This window comes from Phalaenopsis equestris, unplaced genomic scaffold (assembly GCF_001263595.1).
Source record: "Phalaenopsis equestris unplaced genomic scaffold, ASM126359v1 Scaffold000287, whole genome shotgun sequence".
Lineage (NCBI taxonomy): Eukaryota > Viridiplantae > Streptophyta > Magnoliopsida > Asparagales > Orchidaceae > Phalaenopsis > Phalaenopsis equestris.
In genome coordinates, this window is record NW_018164729.1 from 2,400,145 (window position 1) to 2,420,135 (window position 19,991).

The window sequence follows — 19,991 nt, forward strand, 5'->3', positions numbered from 1 at the left end:
CTTAAGCTACCACAAAGGAGGAGAGAATAGCTAGAGAGCTAGAGAGGAGGCGAGCATCTTGAGGCCCTGTATCAAGGTGTCGCTTGAGAGGGAGGCCATAGAAGGAAGATTATGACTCATCTCTATGTATAAGCTATGTATTCTCCATTTCTTTTGCCTTTGTGAACTATTTGATTGATTCCCTCCCGGGGACGTAGGTCCAGTTGGATCGAACCACGTAAATGATCTGTGTTTGCTTGTGTTCTTTGCGTCTCATTTTAATGTCAGGAAGTACATATCTCACAACACTCACCATCAAGAATTTCAAGCATTCGTCAAAGGCTAGGTTAAGAAACTTAATTTTCCATTTTTTTAAAATTTTCATGGAGCCCTTTGAATATTATTGATATTATCATAGGGTTGGCTCCAATAAGGGTTGAACTTCAATGGAGAATTGATAATTTGTTGAAATGCAACTAATGATGCAGATAGAGACTTCACCAATCAACTGCCACTTTCACGAAAAGTGATTGTATGGGCAACATGCACAAAACACAAAGGCTAGAATAGTGTCTAGCAACACGTCAAGAAGAATGTGTATGGATGGTAGGGATTCAACTAAGCAGAGTAACCTAGAGCTTGTTTTATTCTTGCATATTTTATTGTGACTGCTATTTTCTTTCTTTTTGTAGTGTTCCTAGCAACGTCTAGAGTGTGGGAGAGACAATCTACTTCTCGAATAGTAAATCAACCATGTAACTTGCTTGTTTTCCTTTGATTCTTGTAAGAGCAGCCATTGTTTGTGTTTCTTCCACCTTTATTACTGTTTCGTTGTGGTTTGCTCTCTGATTTTGGTGTCAATGTATACAAAATTGGTATCAAATATTAGATCTTGGGGAGCTCGCATCAAAGAAAGTAGATGTGTTAGAAAAAAAAGTTCACCCCCATGGAGGACAAGTTTTCTTCCATTGACAGTCGAATGGAGGATGAATTCGAGAGCATAGAAGAAATATGGGAGATGATGAAAAAACTCATGTAGATGCAATCCAAAGCTATGTCGACAACCCAGTTATAAATCCTAACGAAGGGGTGATCAGGAAATCCTTGCCCAGGTTAGAAGGGAAGGAGATCGATCGAGAGGACAATGAAGAAGACATCATCTACATACAAAAGCGTCCCCTAGGACTCTAAAATAAGGGGGAGTGGAGACTTCTGATGGAGAGGGATGGGCCGAAAATTGTAGGAGAGATGGTGTAATGGGCATGGAAGAGCATGATGGAGGAAGGAGGGAATCAGAAATGAGGGTGGGGTATGCCTATGACCGGAGAAGGGAGTTCCACCCTAGATACATGAGGAGAGAGAGAGGGGGGGATGTATTAGGGTGGAGATGCAAGGGTTAGAAAGCTGAAAAATGCGACCACAAATAACTTTTTCTCAAATCAAGTTGCGGAGAATCTAGGGTTGAAACTGGTGACTACAGGGAGCTTCGACGACATGAAGGGGATAGGGAAGATAGAAAAAAGTTGAGGAATTTGTAAGGGGCTAGTTCTGACAATATATAACCTACAAGTGGTGGAAGACTTCCTTTAGATTTAGGCAACACGAATGTGGTTTTGGGGATGAAGTATCTGCGAACATTGAGAGAGATGAAGGTAGATTAGAAGTCCTTCATGTTGAAGTTCCAAGTGAAGGGTATGAAGGTGGTGCCGAGAGGAGATGCTAGCTTATACGAAATCAAGATGTCGCTCAAAATCATGGTCTAGTTGATTCGGTGAGTAGGACTGGGTTACTTGGTGGAGTTGCAAAACATTGTGGGGATTCGACATTCAGAGTTGACAGAGTTTCTGGAAGGGGACCAGTAGCTCCTACAACAGTTTACAGATGTCTTCCAGTTGCCAAGTGGATTATCTCATCCGAGGGAGCACGAGCACGCTATTACATCGAAGAAGGGTGTTTCTCCCATCAGCGACAGACCATACAGATGCCCCCAATTCAGAAGAATGACATAGAGAAACTGATCTGAGAGATGCTCGACTATTAGGCCTAGTGTGAGCCATTTTTCTAATCCCGTCTTGTTGGTGAAGAAAAAAGATGATAGTTGGAGATTCTGCGATGACTACCTGACTTTTAATAAGAAAACAGTGTTGGCTAAGTTTCATATTCCTATGATTGATGAGTTACTGGATTAGCTTTCTGGGACAATTATGTTCTAAAAAATTGAACTTAAGTCAGGATACCACCATATCAGGATGAATCCAGTGGATGTGCACAAGACAACATTCATGACACATGAAGGATATAGTGAGTTCTTAGTGATGTCATTTGGTCTCACTAACACCTTAGCGACATTTCAATCCCTCATGAATCAAGTTTTCCAACCATATCTTCGAAAATTAATCATGATTTTCTTTGATGATATTCTGGTCTACAGTCGTGCAGAGACAAAGCATGTGGAGCACCTGAGGACAGTCCTAGAGACGTTGAGAGAGCACCAGCTGTATGATAAATTGAAAAAAAATGTTCATTTGCCCAGTTACATGTGGAGTGCGTAGAACATGTGGTGACTAGAATGTGGATAGCAATGGATCAATCCAAGATTGAGGTTATGATTGATTGGCCCTTACCAAGGAATTTGAAGGAGTTGAGAGAATTCTTGAGATTCATGGGCAACTACCGGAAGTTCGTGAGAGGATATGACACGCTAGCATTACCGTTGACGAAACAATCGAAGAAAAACAATATCAAATGAGGGGGAAACAACAACACAAACATTTGAGCATATGACACAATAGCCATAACTAGCGTACTAGTATTAGCACTTCCAGATTTTAGTAAACTATTTGTTGTAGATTGGGAGCTGTGCTCACGCAGGATCAAAATTGATTGCTTACTTCAGTCGGATTCTTATAACTAGAGCGAGACTAAAGTCAGTATATGAATGAGAATTAATGACAATTATCTTGGTCATTCAGAAGTGGAAGCCCTACCTGTTGGGAAGATATATTTTGATCAGGACAAATCAGAGAAGTTTAAAGTATCTTCTAGAGCAGCGAATAGTGACTGAGGAGCATCATAGATGGCTATCCAAGCTACTGAGATATGATTTCGAGATTCAATATCGGCTAGAATTAAAGAACAAGACAACTGACGCACTGTCGAGAAATGAGGAGATACCCTATTTAACTACCTTATTTGTACTCTTGGTCCTAGATTAGGAAGCTTGAGACAGGAAAGTGAATGAGATGAGGAGCTAAAGAAGATAAGAGCCTAGTTACTACAGGATCCGAATAACCTTCCAGGATATGCATTAAGGGGACATCAGCTGCTCCACCATAGGCATTACGTACTACCCAAGTTGCTGTGTATTTCCTAGATTATTACAAAAGTTCCATGGCAGTGCAATTGGGGTACACTCAAAAGTGCAGAAGACCCACAATCGTCTGGCAGCAAAGCTGTACTGGTGGGGATGTGCAGAGATGTGAAGAACATGGTGGCAAAATGTGATGTGTGTCAGCGACATAAGTACTTAACCACGGTACCAGGAGAGTTACGACAACCATTAGCATTATCGGGAAAAGTTTAGGAAGAAGTGACGATGGATTTTATCAGGGGTTGCCTCGGTCAGAAGGGTTCACAGTGATCATGGTGGGCATGAATCGCCTAAGTATGCACATGTCATTTCCTTACGAAATCCCTATAATGTAGTCTCGGTTGAGATGATGTTTCTCTGTGAAGTGGTTCATTTTCACGGAATATCTGAATCGATTGTATCAGATAGGGATAATCTGTTTTTCAACGACTTATGGAAGAAGCCATTTAGGTTGCAAGGGAGAGTCTTTTATAAAAATAATGCATAACATCCCCACACCGATGGGCAGACAAAGGTGATCAACAGAAGAGTGGAGACATACCTGCGTTGTTTTGTATCCAATACACTGAAGCTATGGGCTAAGTGGATTGCATGGGCCGAATATTGGTATAATACTTCGTACCACACCGCAACACAAACAACCCCTTTCAACATATTGTATGAATGAAATCCACCTCACTTGATACATTATAGGCATAGTACGCACCAGTATCTAGCGTCGATCGGTACTTGAAGGAGAGAGACAGGACACTGGCAGAGCTCAAGGGGTATTTACTGAGAACTCAACATTTGAAGAGGAAGGCGGACATACACAAGAGAGGTGCAATTTAAATCAGGAGACATGATCTATTTAAAACTGAGATCCTACCGACATATGACATTGGCCAAGAGGAGAAGCGAGAAACTGTCACCACAATACTGTGGGGCTTATGAGGTGATGGCACGCATCAGGTCAGTGGTCTACTGTTTGAAGTTACCATCACCGTCCGCACTACACCCGGTCTTTTATGTATCATAGTTGAGATATGCGATTAGAGATCATACACCCTCATCTACACTACCACTGACACTAACGGAAGACTTGGAGGTGATTCTGGAGCCTCTAGAGATAGGAGTGGGGGGAGTAAATGAGGTATTGGTTAAGTGGAAAGATCTGCCAGACTATGAAACAATGTGGGAGCCTTACGAGGTGATCCACAAGCAATTTACATCCTTCCACCTTGAGAATAAGGTAGTTCTTTAGGAAATGAGTATTGTTACACCTTGAACTACACAAGTCCATCCAGGACTAGTTGTAAGCTATCAAACTAGCCTGCAGCAGAAGTGGGTTGATTCCTTTCACGTGAAGTAGCCGAGCATTGATTCCTTTCACGCGAAGCACCCGAGTAGCAATTTGCCACAAGAGAGGAAAGTCGGATGCAGGTGGGGTCCATGTGGGGCTTAATCACATGAGGAGGAGAAATTAAGAGAGTTTGGAAGGAAAGTTTTTGAAATACTATGAGAGGATTCTACTAATGGGAGTAACCTAGGATTTGTTTTATTTATGCATATTTTGTTGTGACTATTGTTCTCTTTTTCTTATAGTGTTCCTAGCGGCGTCTAGGGGGTAGGACAGACGATCAACCTCTCGAATAGTAGACTAATCTTGTATCTTGCTTGTTTTCCTTTAATTTTTGTAAGAGCAGCCCTTGTTTGTGATTCTTATGCATTTCTATTACCGTTCGTTGTTGTTTGTTTCTGATTTTGGCGCCGAGACGTATCAGAACACTAAAATAATTTAGACCTCCCTACCATGCTAAGAGAAGCATGAGTGCAACCATCATCGATCAGGGTTAGGGATGATAAGCAAGCAAAAAACTACCTAAAAAGGATCCTCCCCCATCTTGTTAGTTGTTATTTTAGAATTTTATCATCCACTAGCATGCTCTCCCTCCCTCTTTTTTTTTTTCTTTTTTTTTTTACAACTCATAAGAGAATATTTATAGAGGAGGAGAGCATAACTACCCCCTTAATTTAAAGGTAAGGGATTTAATGGAGCTCCCCTTATTCTCTTCTTGATAAGATTGTGAAAAAAAAAGAGAGAAAAAAAGTGAGAAGAGATAACATGTCTTCACCCCATCTCATCCCAACCTACCTTCACCACCACTAGCCTTTCTAGTCAAAACATTATTGGATATGGGCTTTATCTCTGGTAGGAGGTATGGAGGTTACCCCCGCCCCCAACTCCTTTTTTAATCTATTAATTTTTACTTTTCAAATATAAAAACGCATATCCAACAAAGACATAAGGGATGCTAATAAGGTTTCCAACCTATAGCATAAAAACATGGACAGGTGGTGTTTTAATATACTCAAAATGAATGACGTGGAGGAGACTTTAAGGCCTTATATTTAGAACAAGATTCGCCAAATGGGTTGGTGCCCATTTTATATGTTCCTTCTGTGTAAATATGATGTCGAGCTCAGACCGAACAAGTGACTTGTGAGTGATGATGCCTGGCTCCAAATTATCTACTGCACAACTCAAGTATGTGTAGTTATGTACCTTCAGACACATGTTGAGTTTGTGGGGCACATTTTATGTGTCGGGGGTGTAATTTATCAACTAATCTTTGATTGCAAAGAAAAAAAAACAAAAGAATCATGAGGAATGCTGCCGAGAAATTATTTGTTCTCCATCTATAGCAGTTAAATATGCAACAATAGTAACATAAAACATAACAGTAGATCGTGAGAATATCATCACCACCAAGCTGCCACCGTTTCCCTAATTTTGAACAACAATTGATGCAACCGAAAATATGGTATGTGAAAGAAACAAAATTACTAGAAAAATCTAAACATATCGATGATAAATCAGACTAAGGTTTAAATGTTTGCGGACTAGAGGGGGGATACTATATACACACAAAGAACTATAAAGGGAAGAAGAAAGAAAAGCTCGTAGATAAAAACTAGCGACTTGAGCATGGCAAATTATTGGAAAATGTGAATTTGGAATTGCAAAAAATACTAATAAATCACTCTAAGAGGTGATCACAAATACAGTTTATTATATTTATAAAAACCAAAAACATGAAACCATTTTTACAGTCAAAGATACGTTCCTGTCAACAAAAACCCATCATATACAAGAAATAGCAGACAACGTTTAACATAATTAATGATTATTAACATATTTAACTTTCTTACAACCATAGTGGCTGACAATGTAACTTGGCATCATTTCAAAATAACAGCTTTCGTCGCACATAAAATTCTCAAGCCCAAATCCTTTGGTTTTAAGATGTGCTCAGATGAAAAAAGATAAAACAAAAGCAATAGACAGCATAAGGGAATGAGACATTCCGTAAATAGACAGCATTTATCGCGAATCCGAGTCATTTTGGTATTTACGCGATCTCAGGAGGATAAATTCATGATTAGGCTATTTCTTTTGCTGAAAAAGTAATGTAACGGAAAATGAATGTAATAAAAAATAATATATTATATTTTAAATATTTTAAAATTATTTTAATTTAATTCTTTTGAAGTAGAATAAAAAAAATGTGTTTTAAAATATGCAAGATCTTATATAAATTATAGGCCGCCAAGAGAGGCAGCGACGGGAGGCTATGATGGTCTTCAGCGATGGGAGGGCAACGGATGGAAGGTGGTCGTGGTTTCGGGTGGTGCATGACAACAATTATAGCAGGCAACACCATTTTACATAGAACTTTGCATCTAGAATTCAACCAAATCTACTGATTTTCCAATACAGAGAAAAAAAAACTAAAAAATAATCTCTAAATTCATTCTTATTTTACATTGTATTTATAATTCTACCCACCAAATAACTAATTCTTAAAACCTCCACAAATGAATACATTGCACTCATTTTTCAGGTGCCAAACAGCCCCTTCGTTTAAGATTAATATCTTAAAATTTTGGGTATGATTCAATCACTTGATACTTCTAGAATATATATGTATATATATATATATATATATATATATATGTATAAAAATACAGTGTTCGCACTAAACGAATACTTGAATATGCTATAATAATTCCTTCATATATACAAGGACTCCATGCATTGATCCTCACCCCCTCTCAAACTAAATGTTCTCGGCTTATCAAGTATCAGTGCCTATAGCTCACTCAATCAATCAACAGTCGTTATCAGAGTTATTTGCTCTTGAATGTTGCTAAACAAGGGTAATAATGTTCATAGCAGCCATAAATCATAGGCCACTCTTTGGAAAGCTTGCTATGGAATACATTATACGAACTTTGTAGTTGCTACATGCTTGGCAAGATAGACATAATAGTCTTCAAAATAAAGTTAGCTTTTGAATATTGCAGAGGATTGATAATTTTTAAAAAACCTATTATTCCTTTCGAGCCAAATGGTGTAGTAAATCAGAACAACCAAAAACTACACAAAGATCATAGTTAAAAGAGTTTTACAAAAGCTTCATTGTACGAGTCATCATGACCATGAAATCATCCATCCCGACTAATCCAAGCCCACTCTTATCAACATTATTCACCATTCGCCTGCAATCCTCCAGACCGAATCGCCACCCCAACTTCCTTAACATAGACATCACCTCTTCAGCACTGATCCTCCCATCTCTGTTCTCATCGAACATCCAGAAAGCCATTTTAATTTCATTCCTCGTCACCCCGTTCTGATGAACCTCCATGAATTCTTCAAATTCAATGAACCCATTCTTGTTCAGGTCAGCGACTCGCATCATCGAATCTGCCTCAGCTGCAGCATCTTTCCTCCTGAGTGAGCTCAGAAGAGATCTGAGCTCTTCAATGGAGATCCTTCCATCTCCGTCCAAGTCGATCTTGCGGAAAACACGTCGCATTTCATCGATGTTGGGTTGAAAGTGTTGATGGAGATCGGAGAGTTGGCGGTCTTTGGCAGAAAGCCATTTTGCAGGACTTAGTGCAGGGAGTCTCTTCAGTACTTGGTATTGGAAGTTGAGGATCCTCAGTTTTGACATTTTTAGAATTCAGAAGTTTGATGGTTTAGAGTTCAGAAGAATGAAAGATTGATGGTTGAAGAAGGCTTGCCGGATCAATAAATAGTACAAGCATTTACAGACAGACAACCAAATTCTTATGTATTTACATATCTAATGCCTGAAATTTGCTTTTTTACATTTACACCATCCAAATCTTTTATATCACATCAAAAATACTATTGTTTTCATGCATAGGTAAGTTGACACATGTAAAAATTGAAGTATAGGTATGAGATATGTAAATACATAAGAATTGAGTGGTATGTATGTAAATCATCCTGAACACTATGCTTATCTTGAATGATAAGGACATTAGGGTTGAGAACAGCTTAGGTACCAAACCTGAACCAAAAGCATGGTGAAAGAATATGATAAGCAGATGCCGAGAGCTAAGGACAGGAATATTGGCTTCTGTTTTCAAAAAGTTACCTTCAATTCACTTGTCTTAAAAACAATCTAAAAATGAAGCTTTTTCCCTACTTTATTGACAAAAAAAGCACTTCTTCAACATTAGCACAATTTGTCTCAAAAAATAAAATGATGTGCACCATTTGAAAGTGTCAAAATATGTATTATATGCATGGGAGAAAAGTGATCACTGAACATTAATGTTAAGAATTATAATAAGAAATAATTTATTCCTATAAGAAATTATGAGAAATAAATTATTTCCTATTTCCTTAATAAATTATTTCCTTAATATAAGAAGATATTTTCTTTCCTATTTTATATTTAATTCCTTGGAATAAGAATTATTTGTTTTCCTATTTTATGTTATTTCATATGTCTCCTAATAATTAATATAAATTAATTATTAGAAATATCATGTGATATATCTGTCCTTTCATATCATTTTTTTTATTATTTTTCGTATTATAGTATTCATGTAAAGGCTATTTATACTCTAGTTCATATCAATGAAATAATTAAGCATTACAAAGTATTCCACTTTATTCCGCATTATTCTGAATTTCAACATAGTATCAGAACAAAGTTTCGTACTCTAGCCACCGGTCCTACTTACAGAACTGTCGGACTCCCTTCCTACCATCCTTTGTGCGGGAAGGGAGAGACACTCATTTTGATATTTGAAACGACTCTTTTTCTTCGTCTTTGCATCCCGTTGCATACAAATCTAGGGTTTGGAGATGTCAAACCTAGGCAAAACAGATAGCGGTGGTGAGTCGGTGGAGATCCGCGAGGTGTGGGATTCCAACCTCGAGGATGAGTTCGCCCTCATGCGCTCCATTGTGGACGACTACCCCTATGTTGCGATGGACACCGAATTCCCCGGTGTTGCCCTTCGCCCCGTCGGCGCCTTCCGCACTGCTTCTGATTACAATTACCAAACCCTAAAGACAAACGTCGACCTTCTCAAGCTTATCCAGCTCGGACTCGCTTTCTCCGATGCTCGCGGCAACCTCCTGACATTTGGTTCTCTAGCCCACCAGTGTGTCTGGCATGTCAACTTTCACCAGTTCGACGCTAAGCACGATGTATATGCCTCTGATTCCATTCAGCTTCTCCATGGCAGTGGCATAGACTTTGATAAGAACCGTCGCCTAGGTGCCTGTGTCCCCCGCTTTGCCGAGCTACTCATGTCCTCGTCCTAAAAAACTGAGTTCACTGGGTCACCTTCCACAGTGGCTACGATTTTGGCTATCTCCTCAAAATTCTGACATGCCTCAATCTGCCAGAGAAGGAGGTTGTATTTTCCGAAAGTCTATGATGTAAAGCCTTTGATAAAGTTTTGCAACAGTCTCCATGGTGGTTTGAATAAGCTTGCAGAACTTCTTGAGGTGGAGCGGGTAGGTATGTGCCACCAAGCTGGATCAGATAGCTTGCTCACTGCTGCCACCTTCAGAAAGTTGGAGGAGTGTTTCTTTAATGGATCTACGGAGAAATATGCTGGAGTGTTGTATGGTTTTGGTATTAAAATCTGGTTCAAAATAACCATCATCCGCCCTCTACTTTTGGTAGGAGCGTCGGACCATGCACGAGAGGGATCTTACCTCACTTCTGTCCACAGCTCCCAAGAAACCATGATAGCAAAGATGTTTTGGAGTTTGGCCAGACATCACCACAAACCATCCAAAAACTTCCAGCGTTATATCCTCCTATGTCTGCACCAGCAATGGGGCTCCAGCAAGGGCGACACCAGCGATGCCGCCACCTGCCTCATCATCATCTCGCCGGAGATATCGCTGCTGTCATGAATCAAACAATGCCGGCAAAATCCATCGCCGGCCCTTCCTCCTACAGTATTTTTTTTCTTCCCTGCCAAAACGTTAGGAGGAGCTGCATTTCCAACCGGTCATTTCTTCTGCAGTATTTTATTCTTCCCTGCCCAACCGTCAGGGGGAGTTGCGTTTCCGGTCATTTCTCTTGCAGTATTTTTTTCTTCCCTGGCCCAAGCGTCAGGGGGAGCTCTGTTTTCAGTCGTCTTTTCTTCTGTTGTTTTCTTTGTCAGCAAAATTTACTGGGTGTGATATACAAGTTTTCTTTGCAGCCAACGATAACCGCGGTCAACAAAAAGTCAGTTTTCCTGTAGGTTGTCTATTTCCCTACGAAACTCAAAATTCAGTCAAGCGTGAATCAAGCAAATTCAGCAAAGCCTGAAAATGTTGAAGCCAAAGAGTGCCGAAACTTGAGAGTGTCGAAGCCTGAAAATGTCGAAGTCTCAAAGTGTCGAAGTCTGAAAATGCCGAAGCACAAGAGTGTCGAAGCCCAAGAGTGTCGAAGCTCAAAAGTGTCGAAGCCTCAGAGTGCCAAAGCCCTAGAGTGTCGAAGCCCAAGAGTGCCGAAGCGCGACAGACCGAAATATATGGCAGACAAAACTTAAAATTCAGCCAAGCCTGAATCTAGCAAATTCGATAATCCAAACGACTAATTTTCTTCACTACTCAGCAAGTTAAAAATTATTAACATACATTCCAAACTTGAGGGGGAGTGTTAAGAATTATAATAGGAAATAATTTATTCCAATAAGAAGTTATGAGGAATAAATTATTTCCTTAATATAAGGAGATATTTTCTTTCATATTTTATATTTAGTTCCTTGGAATAAAAATTATTTGTTTTCTTATTTTATGTTATTTCCTATATCTCCTAATAATTAATATGAATTAATTATTGAAAATATCATGTGATATATATTTTATTTCATATCGTTTCTTTTTTATTATTTTTCCTATTATAGGATTCTTATAAGGGTTATTTATACACTCGTTCATATCAATGAAATAATTAAGCATTCCAGTTTATTTTGCATTATTCTGAATTTTAAAAATTAGAAACTAAAAGATAATTATATTGAAAGTATCCAACATCGATGAGAAAAGGAGTGCAGAAACAAGTCATGAAATAAAATTGTGATAGCTAATCAATAAAACTCCCCTTGATTAATTATAATACATACCGCACAATTCTTATATAATTACATATCTGACACCTATACTTTCTTATTTACATGCATAAGACTCAAATCTTTGACATCGCACCAAAAATACCACTATTATTAACATTTCAAAGCAAAATTATACACAGAAAATGTGTCGGCAAAAATCTTGAGGTAATCTAACGGCCTAAGAAAAGATGATGTGGCAAAGATCGGACCACCAAAAAATGACCCGGTGGCCCAGAAGACTAACAGGTTCATGCTAGTCAAAAGTCATCTCAACCGATCACATAATATGCGTCTGAGAGACATCTCCTAACGCTAGAGACAACCTTCAACGGGATCTGCTAAAATTACCAATTGGGTTGCATCGACTCGACCTTTGCTCGATGACCTAGTTTTACCCAGCCAGTTGGAATTGCCCTGACGAAAACTGAGGGTTGACAGCTAGATTAATATGTTCGGCCGGCTAATGTCAATTGACCGGATCAGTCCCGCAGGCTATCTTTAAAAATCCAATCAGTCATCCCTATCTAAATAGTCCATTGACAGATGGTTCCTATCCATCAAACCAACCTACAATATTAACTGCCTCACCTCGCTGGCCCAAGCGATCGAGCCGAAGAACAGCAAGGACATAGACCATACTTTAACAAGGGTATAATTCTTAGAATAATCTGTAAAGACCATACTTTAACAAGGGCAAAAACGTAGCATCAATTGTTTTACTTTTGTCTATAAATAGAGAATCATTTCATGAATAAAAGATAAAACAATTCACTCATTTTTTTGTTCATGAGAGCACTTGTCTTTCTCTCTCTTTCTCTCTTCCCCATGTCCTACGCTCTATCCCTTGCGTGTAATTCACAGGACAATCTCAGATTCAATAGAAATATACATTTTTCATGCATAGTTTTTTAACGCCAAGTGTTAGAAATGTTAATTTTAAACTTTAGGTGTTAGATATGTAAATCCATAAGAATTGTGTGATATGCATGTAAATTTTACTTAATTATATTATAGTATTTAAATTAAATTCAGCTGACATGCCTAAGAGCTCCTAGACAAGAAAATAGTTGAAATAAAGGATCAGATTGAAAGACTTAGCATTCAACTTCACGTCATACTCTAAACAACCAACGTAAGAGAAAGTGAAAATTATCCTATGAAACATTATCGTAAGTGTTAAAAACTAATAATGATGAGCATAAAGCTCGACAAACTTACCAACTCTTCTCCTTTTCAACTGAATCTCTTAGATGCTTCTGATCATAATCAAACCATGTTGGAAAAGAATATAGGTTGAATCCACCCTGCCATCTCTATCAAAATGAAGAAAATCCAGAAATTTGGCGTAATTTCTCATAAGAAACCCAAAACACGAACTGCCAGGGCCCAAGCCTCGCCCATGTGGGAAAGAAGCCCTTCCACAATGCCATTATGCCTTCAAACTTCACCGTCTTCACCAAACAATCATAAGAAGTTCTATAAATTTTATCACACGCCTTGCATGAAGCTTGGTTCATCATTCTCGTCTTGACCACATCGGCTGGACAGCTTAAGGTAGTTGCACAGAGGCCAGACGCAACTGAAGCCATGGTATGTGCTAAAACATTATCCTCACAAATTTCATGGTTGATGATGAAGCGTTTAGCTTGGTCATAGCATGAAAGTTCCCCCATGTTCACCAGAAAAGCTCTTTGAGCATTAGGAAACACACCCCTCCACAGTCCCAATACACCTTCATTTCGAATGATTTTATTGAAGGAATCAATGATTCCTGTGTATCTGCCAGGGAGTCCTTGGCTGACGAGGCGACCATCTGCTTGCATCCTCACCTTAATGAGGTCAGCGGGGCTTGCCAGAACCTGTATCCAAGAGAACAAAATGAGCTTTATGTGCAAGAACATCAAGAAAAAAACAATGATCATTGTCATAATATAAGCAAATATGACACCAGCACAATCCGATCTTGATAAAAATCTCTTGATCTCTAGTCTGTTTTAATTCATTGTACAATAAGGGGCTGTCTGGCAACAGATTTAGCCCATGATTTATGCAAGATTTAAGCGGAATCCTGTCAGAAGATGGTCATTTTGGACAAAAAAAATTCCCGCATGCCGTAAATCTGGACTCCGTGGATTTCAGCTGTAAATCCCGGATTTAATAAATCCCATGAATCTGTGGATTTAACTTTGTGGGGCTTAGAATTTAACTTCGTAGGCTTCCGACTGTGTCTAAATCCTTGCAGAAATTGCCAAAAGGTTTTCTGGATTTACAGGATTTAATAAATCCATTAACAAGACAGTTCGTTAGCAGACAAGCTTCGGATTCAACCCTTTGGGGATTTAGTAAATCCGGTTTTATGGAATTTACTAAATTCTGATACCTTAAAATGCAATTATATAGAAGACATCAGTAAATTAAACAAACACTTAAAGCACAATCCCATCAACCCGTCACACTGCTGTAAGTACCAAGACCGCATCCTTTCGATCAAGAACAGCTTGAATACCGCTTTTATCGAAACCACGCGAACGCAAATCAGAATCTCAAGAGTCAGCCATCTTCAAATTTAAAATGAAATCAGACGTGTCTCCACAAATTACCTGTGCTATGGTGCCAGAGACTCCACCAGCAAAAGCTCTCCCGGCAACAGAATAGCCAGCGAGGTTCCGCAAATTCTCGTAGCAGACTATGCGGATCGGCGTGTAAAATAGGTGGCGGAGAACAGCGGGAGCCAGACCATCGTAAAACCCTAATACGCCTCCCGTTCTCCATATGTTAAATGCGACCCGTAGACCTGATCCTGCTGCCGTCTGTGGGAGGCAGCGAGAGTAGGCCCCGCCGCCTAGGAGCTGCAGCCTGGTCTTGATCATGTTTATGGGGAAGGTGGCCGTCTCTGCAGCAGCAGCCGATAACGAAGGTCAGGTGAAATCATAGGACGGTGCGAACGTTTTCCGCTCCACCTGGCCTAAATCCTTGCCGCCGGCGCTCATTTGGAAGAAAAAGAGGGCTTTCTACCAAGGAATCTGACGGCGGTATAAAATTACTTTTTGCTGTTGATATTCTTCCAATGGATATTTCTAAAGTGTGAAGGCCTTAGATATCTCGGGATTTGGGTGTTGTAAGAGCAAATATTACATCGGTTCACTCAGTTAATTTAAGGGTCCGTTTGGGGCAGTTTGTGCGTTTCAGGATAAGCTGTTTATCCTGAAACGTGGCCCGCGGGCCGACAGCAGGAGTCAACTCGCGGCCTGCTTTTAGTGTAAAAATTCAAACGTTGTTTCGGATAAGCTGGTGAAACACGCGAACCAAACAGTTCGGCGGGGTTTTGAAAACGCCGCCCGCACTTATAAGCTGCCCCAAACGGACCCTAAGTTCGAAGTTCAATGATGAAGCGTCACGTGTCAAGTGGATCCACCACAACATACTGAGATTGGTTTGTGTCAAAATTTATGAGCCCAATTTAACACGTCGCGTCACACTATTGGTAGAATTCAATTTAGTTGGTTGAAGTGAAGAATGTTTCTTGTCTATTGTGTGATAGAAAAGTAATGCTTAGACTGAAAGAAAAATTATATAAGATGGTGGTAAAACCTCCAATGCTCTATGACACATAACATTGGCCTTTAAAAGAAAAGCATACAATTAAGTTAAGTGTTGTTAAGATGAGAATGCTTAGGTGGATGAGTGGATTTACACTTAGAGGTAAAATGCAAAATGAATATATCCATAAAAAGGTTGGTGTAACTCCTGTGGTGGACAAAATTAGAGAGTCATTTTAGATTATTTGGTAACATTAAACATTAATATCTAATGATCTAGTTAGAAGAGTAGATGGTTTAGATTCGATTTATGTTAAGAAAGATAGAGGTAGACCTAGAAGAATTTGGTCATATTAAATAAAAAATGATCTTAAATTTTTAGAATTAACTGACAATATAATGCTCAATAGGACGCAATGGAGAAAAAGGATTCATATAGATGACCCCAGTTAGTTGGTTAAAGGCTTGTTGCAGTTGATGGTGAGACCTGCAATGCTCTATGACACAATATGTTGGCCTTTAAAAAAGTATAATAAAATTAAATGATACTGAGATGAGAATGCTTAGGTAGATGAGTGGTTTTACACTTAGAGACAATATACAAAATGTGTATATCTATAATAGAGTTGGTGCAGCTGCTGTGGCGGACAAAATTAAAGAGAATCATCTTAGATGGTTTGGACACATTAAACGTTGACTATATGATGAACTAGTTAGGAGAGTAGATGTTTTAGATTCGACTTATGTTAAGAAAGACAAAGATATGTCACCTACAAAGACTCAAGCATGTTGTACAAAAAAATGACCTTAATTTATTAGAATTTAATCACAATATGACTCTCAATATGACGCAATGGAGAAAAAGGAATCATATAGCCGACCCCACATAGTAGAGATAAAGACTCATTTTTTTATTATAGAGAATCTAAAGCTTATGGGATTTAGTAAATCTTATTAAAGTCACAAAAAACTTTATTAGAATTTGCATAGTAACATACCAAACAGTTTTCAAGATTTAACCCCTTCAAAATTTTATAAATCCGGTTTTATAGGATTTACTCAATCTTATTCAAACTAAATCCTACTTGTAACCAAACAAACCCTAAAGAAAGAGTTTAATTAAGAGGTGTTTGGTACATGATTTATGTAGGATTTAAGCTAAATCCTACCAAACGACAGAAAATGCATTTGTAAATCCTATAGGTTCTTAAATCCCGTTTTTGCTCTGTTATTGCCTTAAATCTGGGATTTACCAAAAGAAGTAGGAAGTGGGATTTAAAGGATTTAGAGAGTTGAAGCTTGTGGGATAAATCCGTTAAACCAACTAATAAGTTGGTCTAGTAAATCCTGATTTATTAAATGAACAATGACAGTCGCTCAAAAATTAATTTGACTGAATTTCTTTCGAAATATCTTCGGTCGGATTGAAATCAAACCATTTAACATCATATTGTTGTTAGGAATGTCAAAGATGGCTAAGTCTATTAAGGCATCTCTTTCTAATTTTGTGTGCAACTATAGCTCATCCAACCCTTTCAAAGGCATATTTATTTCATATTTTGTTTACAGCTGTTGTTGGCGTCTATTTTTTAATGTGACACGTACGGAACATCTTTGTTGAAGAACACAACACTACAATTGGGAGTCTACACCGTTACAATAGTGCTTTGAATCGATTGTTATCAGATCGACATAGTCTCTGGTATCCTCTGCATCACAACTCATTTCTTATAACCCAAGGTTGTATTTTGTTGATATGGGCATTCGCGCAAACCGTTGTCTAGAGTACCTCGTACCTTGCTCAAACCCTTAGTCCAAGTTCCGGATAGACGAATTTCATGGTGGAACCGCTTTGCTCAACGATACTCAGACTGTTCAACCTCTCAAACTCTTTTGATACGCATTTACAATCCTTACGTAGGTCTAAAGGTCATAAGTTACTCACATTCTATCCTCTGGAGGCCCCATGAGGCCCGAAACTCCCTTGACGAGCTTCTCCAAAACCATAATTTTCTTGGAGTCTTGCGTGGTCATGCCTAATTTAGGCATGGTCACACCTAGTTAGCAGTGTGACCAGGCTTGAACCGAGCGTGGCCACCCCATGACCACCCAAGACACCCCAAATGAGCTATAATCGACCTAACCATGCCCGAAGACGGCGTGACCATGCCGACCAAATAAAGCCTACAGTGTAATTGCGTAAGGCCTCAGGCGTGGCCACGCCAGTCCCTCATTTGCGACACTGCGAACTGTGGCGTGATCATGCCTAAGCTCGACGTGGCCACGTTGCTTGAACCCATTTTGCAAAAATAGACCTCTGGTCCCCGATTCCCTCCGGGAAGGCGGCCAAGACTACTAGTCATTCTCCTGTGGTCTGGTTTTTCACCTAAAAATGGTATAAGAGATTTTTTTTGTCCATGCTAAATTGGGAAAGCAGCCTTGGACCCTTGGATCTTCTTACTATGGCTGAATAACCCAGGAGGAAGAGCTTATTTGAGCTAATCCATATTTAAACAGTCATTATTCCGTTTAATCCAAATTTTTAAAATTTTGAATATTACCTTCATTTGAAAATAATAATAATAATAATGATTAGAAACAATAGCAAAATAATCATTAATAAACAAAATTCAAATTTACAGTTTTTTTCACAAAAATTTGCACAGTAAGTGCACATATAAAATAAAATTAATAATCACAATTTTAGCACTGTAACTATCTTCTTCCAAGAAAATAAAAACCCCGGAAAAAAAAATAAAAGAATTATTAAATTAAAAAAAATAGAAAATCAAAAGTGTCCAATCATCATCCAATTGCCGTTCTGCTCTACGTCATCAAGCTTAACCAGCTCCGACAAACCATCCCAAAACCCGCCCATATCCTCTCCACTCCCCCGCGCCACCCCCGTCGCCGGCGTCGAGTCCATCCCTACCTCGTTTCGTCGCCCCATCAAAATTTGATCAGGAAAGGGAAAATTGAGCTTAGCCCGTGCTCCGCGGAACTCGATTGCCGCATTATCGTATGCCCTCGCAGCCTCCTCGGCCGTCTCGAATGTTCCCAACCACTTGCGAACAGCTCGCCGCGGATCGCGAATCTCAGCCGCCCATTTCCCCCATGGCCTCTGTCGCACACCGCGATACAGATTCTTCTTCTCCCGCCTCCGTTTTCGTACTACAGTTCCGGCGACCTCTGCCGTGATGGTGGCCGATGATTCGAAAAAATGACAGCCGAGACAACCTTCAATCCCTCTTCCACATAATTGACAAAGAGGGAGATCGCCGCCGACGGGGATGGAGATTGGTGGTGCTGCGGCGTCGGGGTTGCCGGAGATGACGTGGATTAATGCGTTGACCATGATTGAATTTTCTTGGTCCGAGGAGAGGCGGCGGGAACTGATTGAAGGCGGTGGAGCTTCCATGAGCTGATTGTAAGCTAATTGTTGGAAGAATTTGAGAGCAGGGGCGGGGAGAGAGAAGGGATTTATAGGTTTGGGGAAGAAAATGTTTGAGACGGTTGACCCGCGGGAATTTTCTTTTTAATATTATTTTTTATTGTTTGATTTTTGTCACGTGTAGCGTGCACGTGCTTGAATGACTGCGGTTTTGATGTATAGAGAGGGACACGTGTGCAGCGATGATGTTTGCAGTTACGTCAGCGAGGCGATTGGGGCCAACGGCTCTAAACAGAACATGGTTTATTTGTAAATGACAAATATCGGCTATCTTAAACTGATAAATACGAATCAATAAATAAATTTTAAAATATTTTTTATTTAATTTTTTACTCTTTAAAAAATTGTCATTTGCCAATAACTCGTGCTCATTAATTAAATAGCATGTATTCGAGTCGATTTGTTTAGCAAACAAGCTGAACATGAATTATTTTTTAGCTCGATTTATAAACAAGCCTAACACAAATAAAAATTTGTCTGCTCAATTTTATTTGATACAACTAACTAATAATTTTTCTAATGCCTCTTTTATATTGATTTTTTATATAGTATTTTAATATATATATATATATATATATAAAGGAGATTTTGGTGGTATAAATGCAAAAATTAAAGTTTTTAATGTAAAAATAATGTGAAAGTGCAGAAATTCATACAACAACAATCAAACATGGAAGATTTACGTTGTTTGGTGTTAATTAGATTCAATGGCGTTCATGAGAAAAAAGATTTCACTAGCAACGAATGAGCAGAAAGAAAGATGAGTTTTGGTTAGAAATAAACCCTAAAATTCCTTTTTACCAATAAACACACATCTGACAGGAGTTTGATACATAAATCTACAGGAAAAGACTGGCATAATACTTAAATGCCAAAAATAAAACAAATAAAAACAAAACCACCGACCCACTTAGACAAAGTCCGAACAGCTCAATTTTGTCCTAAAGCGCCAGCTCGCTCAGTATAAGAGTGGCCAGAAAGTTTTGACGTATGTTATCATCTGCGCCAAACAGGCCCTAAGAGTGGCCAGAAAGTTTTGACGTATGTTATCATGCTTCCCCGCCCTTTCTGGCTTCCTCCGCATTATTATGTTCCCCTTCCGCAGTATGAGGCAGCTTCTTCGCTGGCTTTATTTTTATTTATTCCTTTCTCATCAATCAGCGTCATTGGTCATTGACACTTCCATGCACACCATATGTCAGTGTGCATTTTAAATGGAAAGTAT

General features: G+C 39.1%; 3 protein-coding genes and 1 pseudogene across 6 annotated transcripts in view; 1 reads left to right on the plus strand and 3 right to left on the minus strand.

Moving 5' to 3' along the window:
• The window catches only part of LOC110024989 (mitochondrial uncoupling protein 3), a gene marked incomplete at its 5' end in the record, with an annotated part of 21,287 nt that extends 6,695 nt beyond the window's left edge, over positions 1–14,592 (minus strand). For 3 of the 4 annotated variants that reach the window (XM_020725208.1, XM_020725206.1, XM_020725210.1), the window contains 2 exon segments: positions 12,995–13,635; positions 14,377–14,592. In XM_020725208.1, coding sequence (XP_020580867.1) covers positions 13,093–13,635; positions 14,377–14,592 — 759 coding nt within the window. 4 annotated transcript variants of the gene reach the window in all.
• LOC110024991 (calmodulin-like protein 1) lies at positions 7,445–8,518 on the minus strand. The gene has a single exon (XM_020725212.1). The coding sequence runs from the start codon at positions 8,347–8,349 to the stop codon at positions 7,798–7,800; it is 552 nt and encodes a 183-aa protein (XP_020580871.1). The 5' UTR covers positions 8,350–8,518; the 3' UTR covers positions 7,445–7,797.
• Positions 9,215–10,921, plus strand: LOC110024988 (annotated as a pseudogene).
• Positions 14,593–18,061: 3,469 nt separating the features above from the next.
• Positions 18,062–18,748, minus strand: LOC110024990 (ethylene-responsive transcription factor ERF109-like). The gene has a single exon (XM_020725211.1). It carries the CDS (start codon positions 18,731–18,733, stop codon positions 18,104–18,106), a length of 630 nt encoding a protein of 209 aa, XP_020580870.1. The 5' UTR covers positions 18,734–18,748; the 3' UTR covers positions 18,062–18,103.
• Positions 18,749–19,991: the final 1,243 nt, after the last annotated feature.

Coding starts and splice junctions, on each gene's coding strand:
- LOC110024991 (XM_020725212.1), bottom strand. CDS start 8,349: ATGTCAAAACTGAGGATCCTCAACTTCCAATACCAAGTACTGAAGAGA.
- LOC110024990 (XM_020725211.1), bottom strand. CDS start 18,733: ATGGAAGCTCCACCGCCTTCAATCAGTTCCCGCCGCCTCTCCTCGGAC.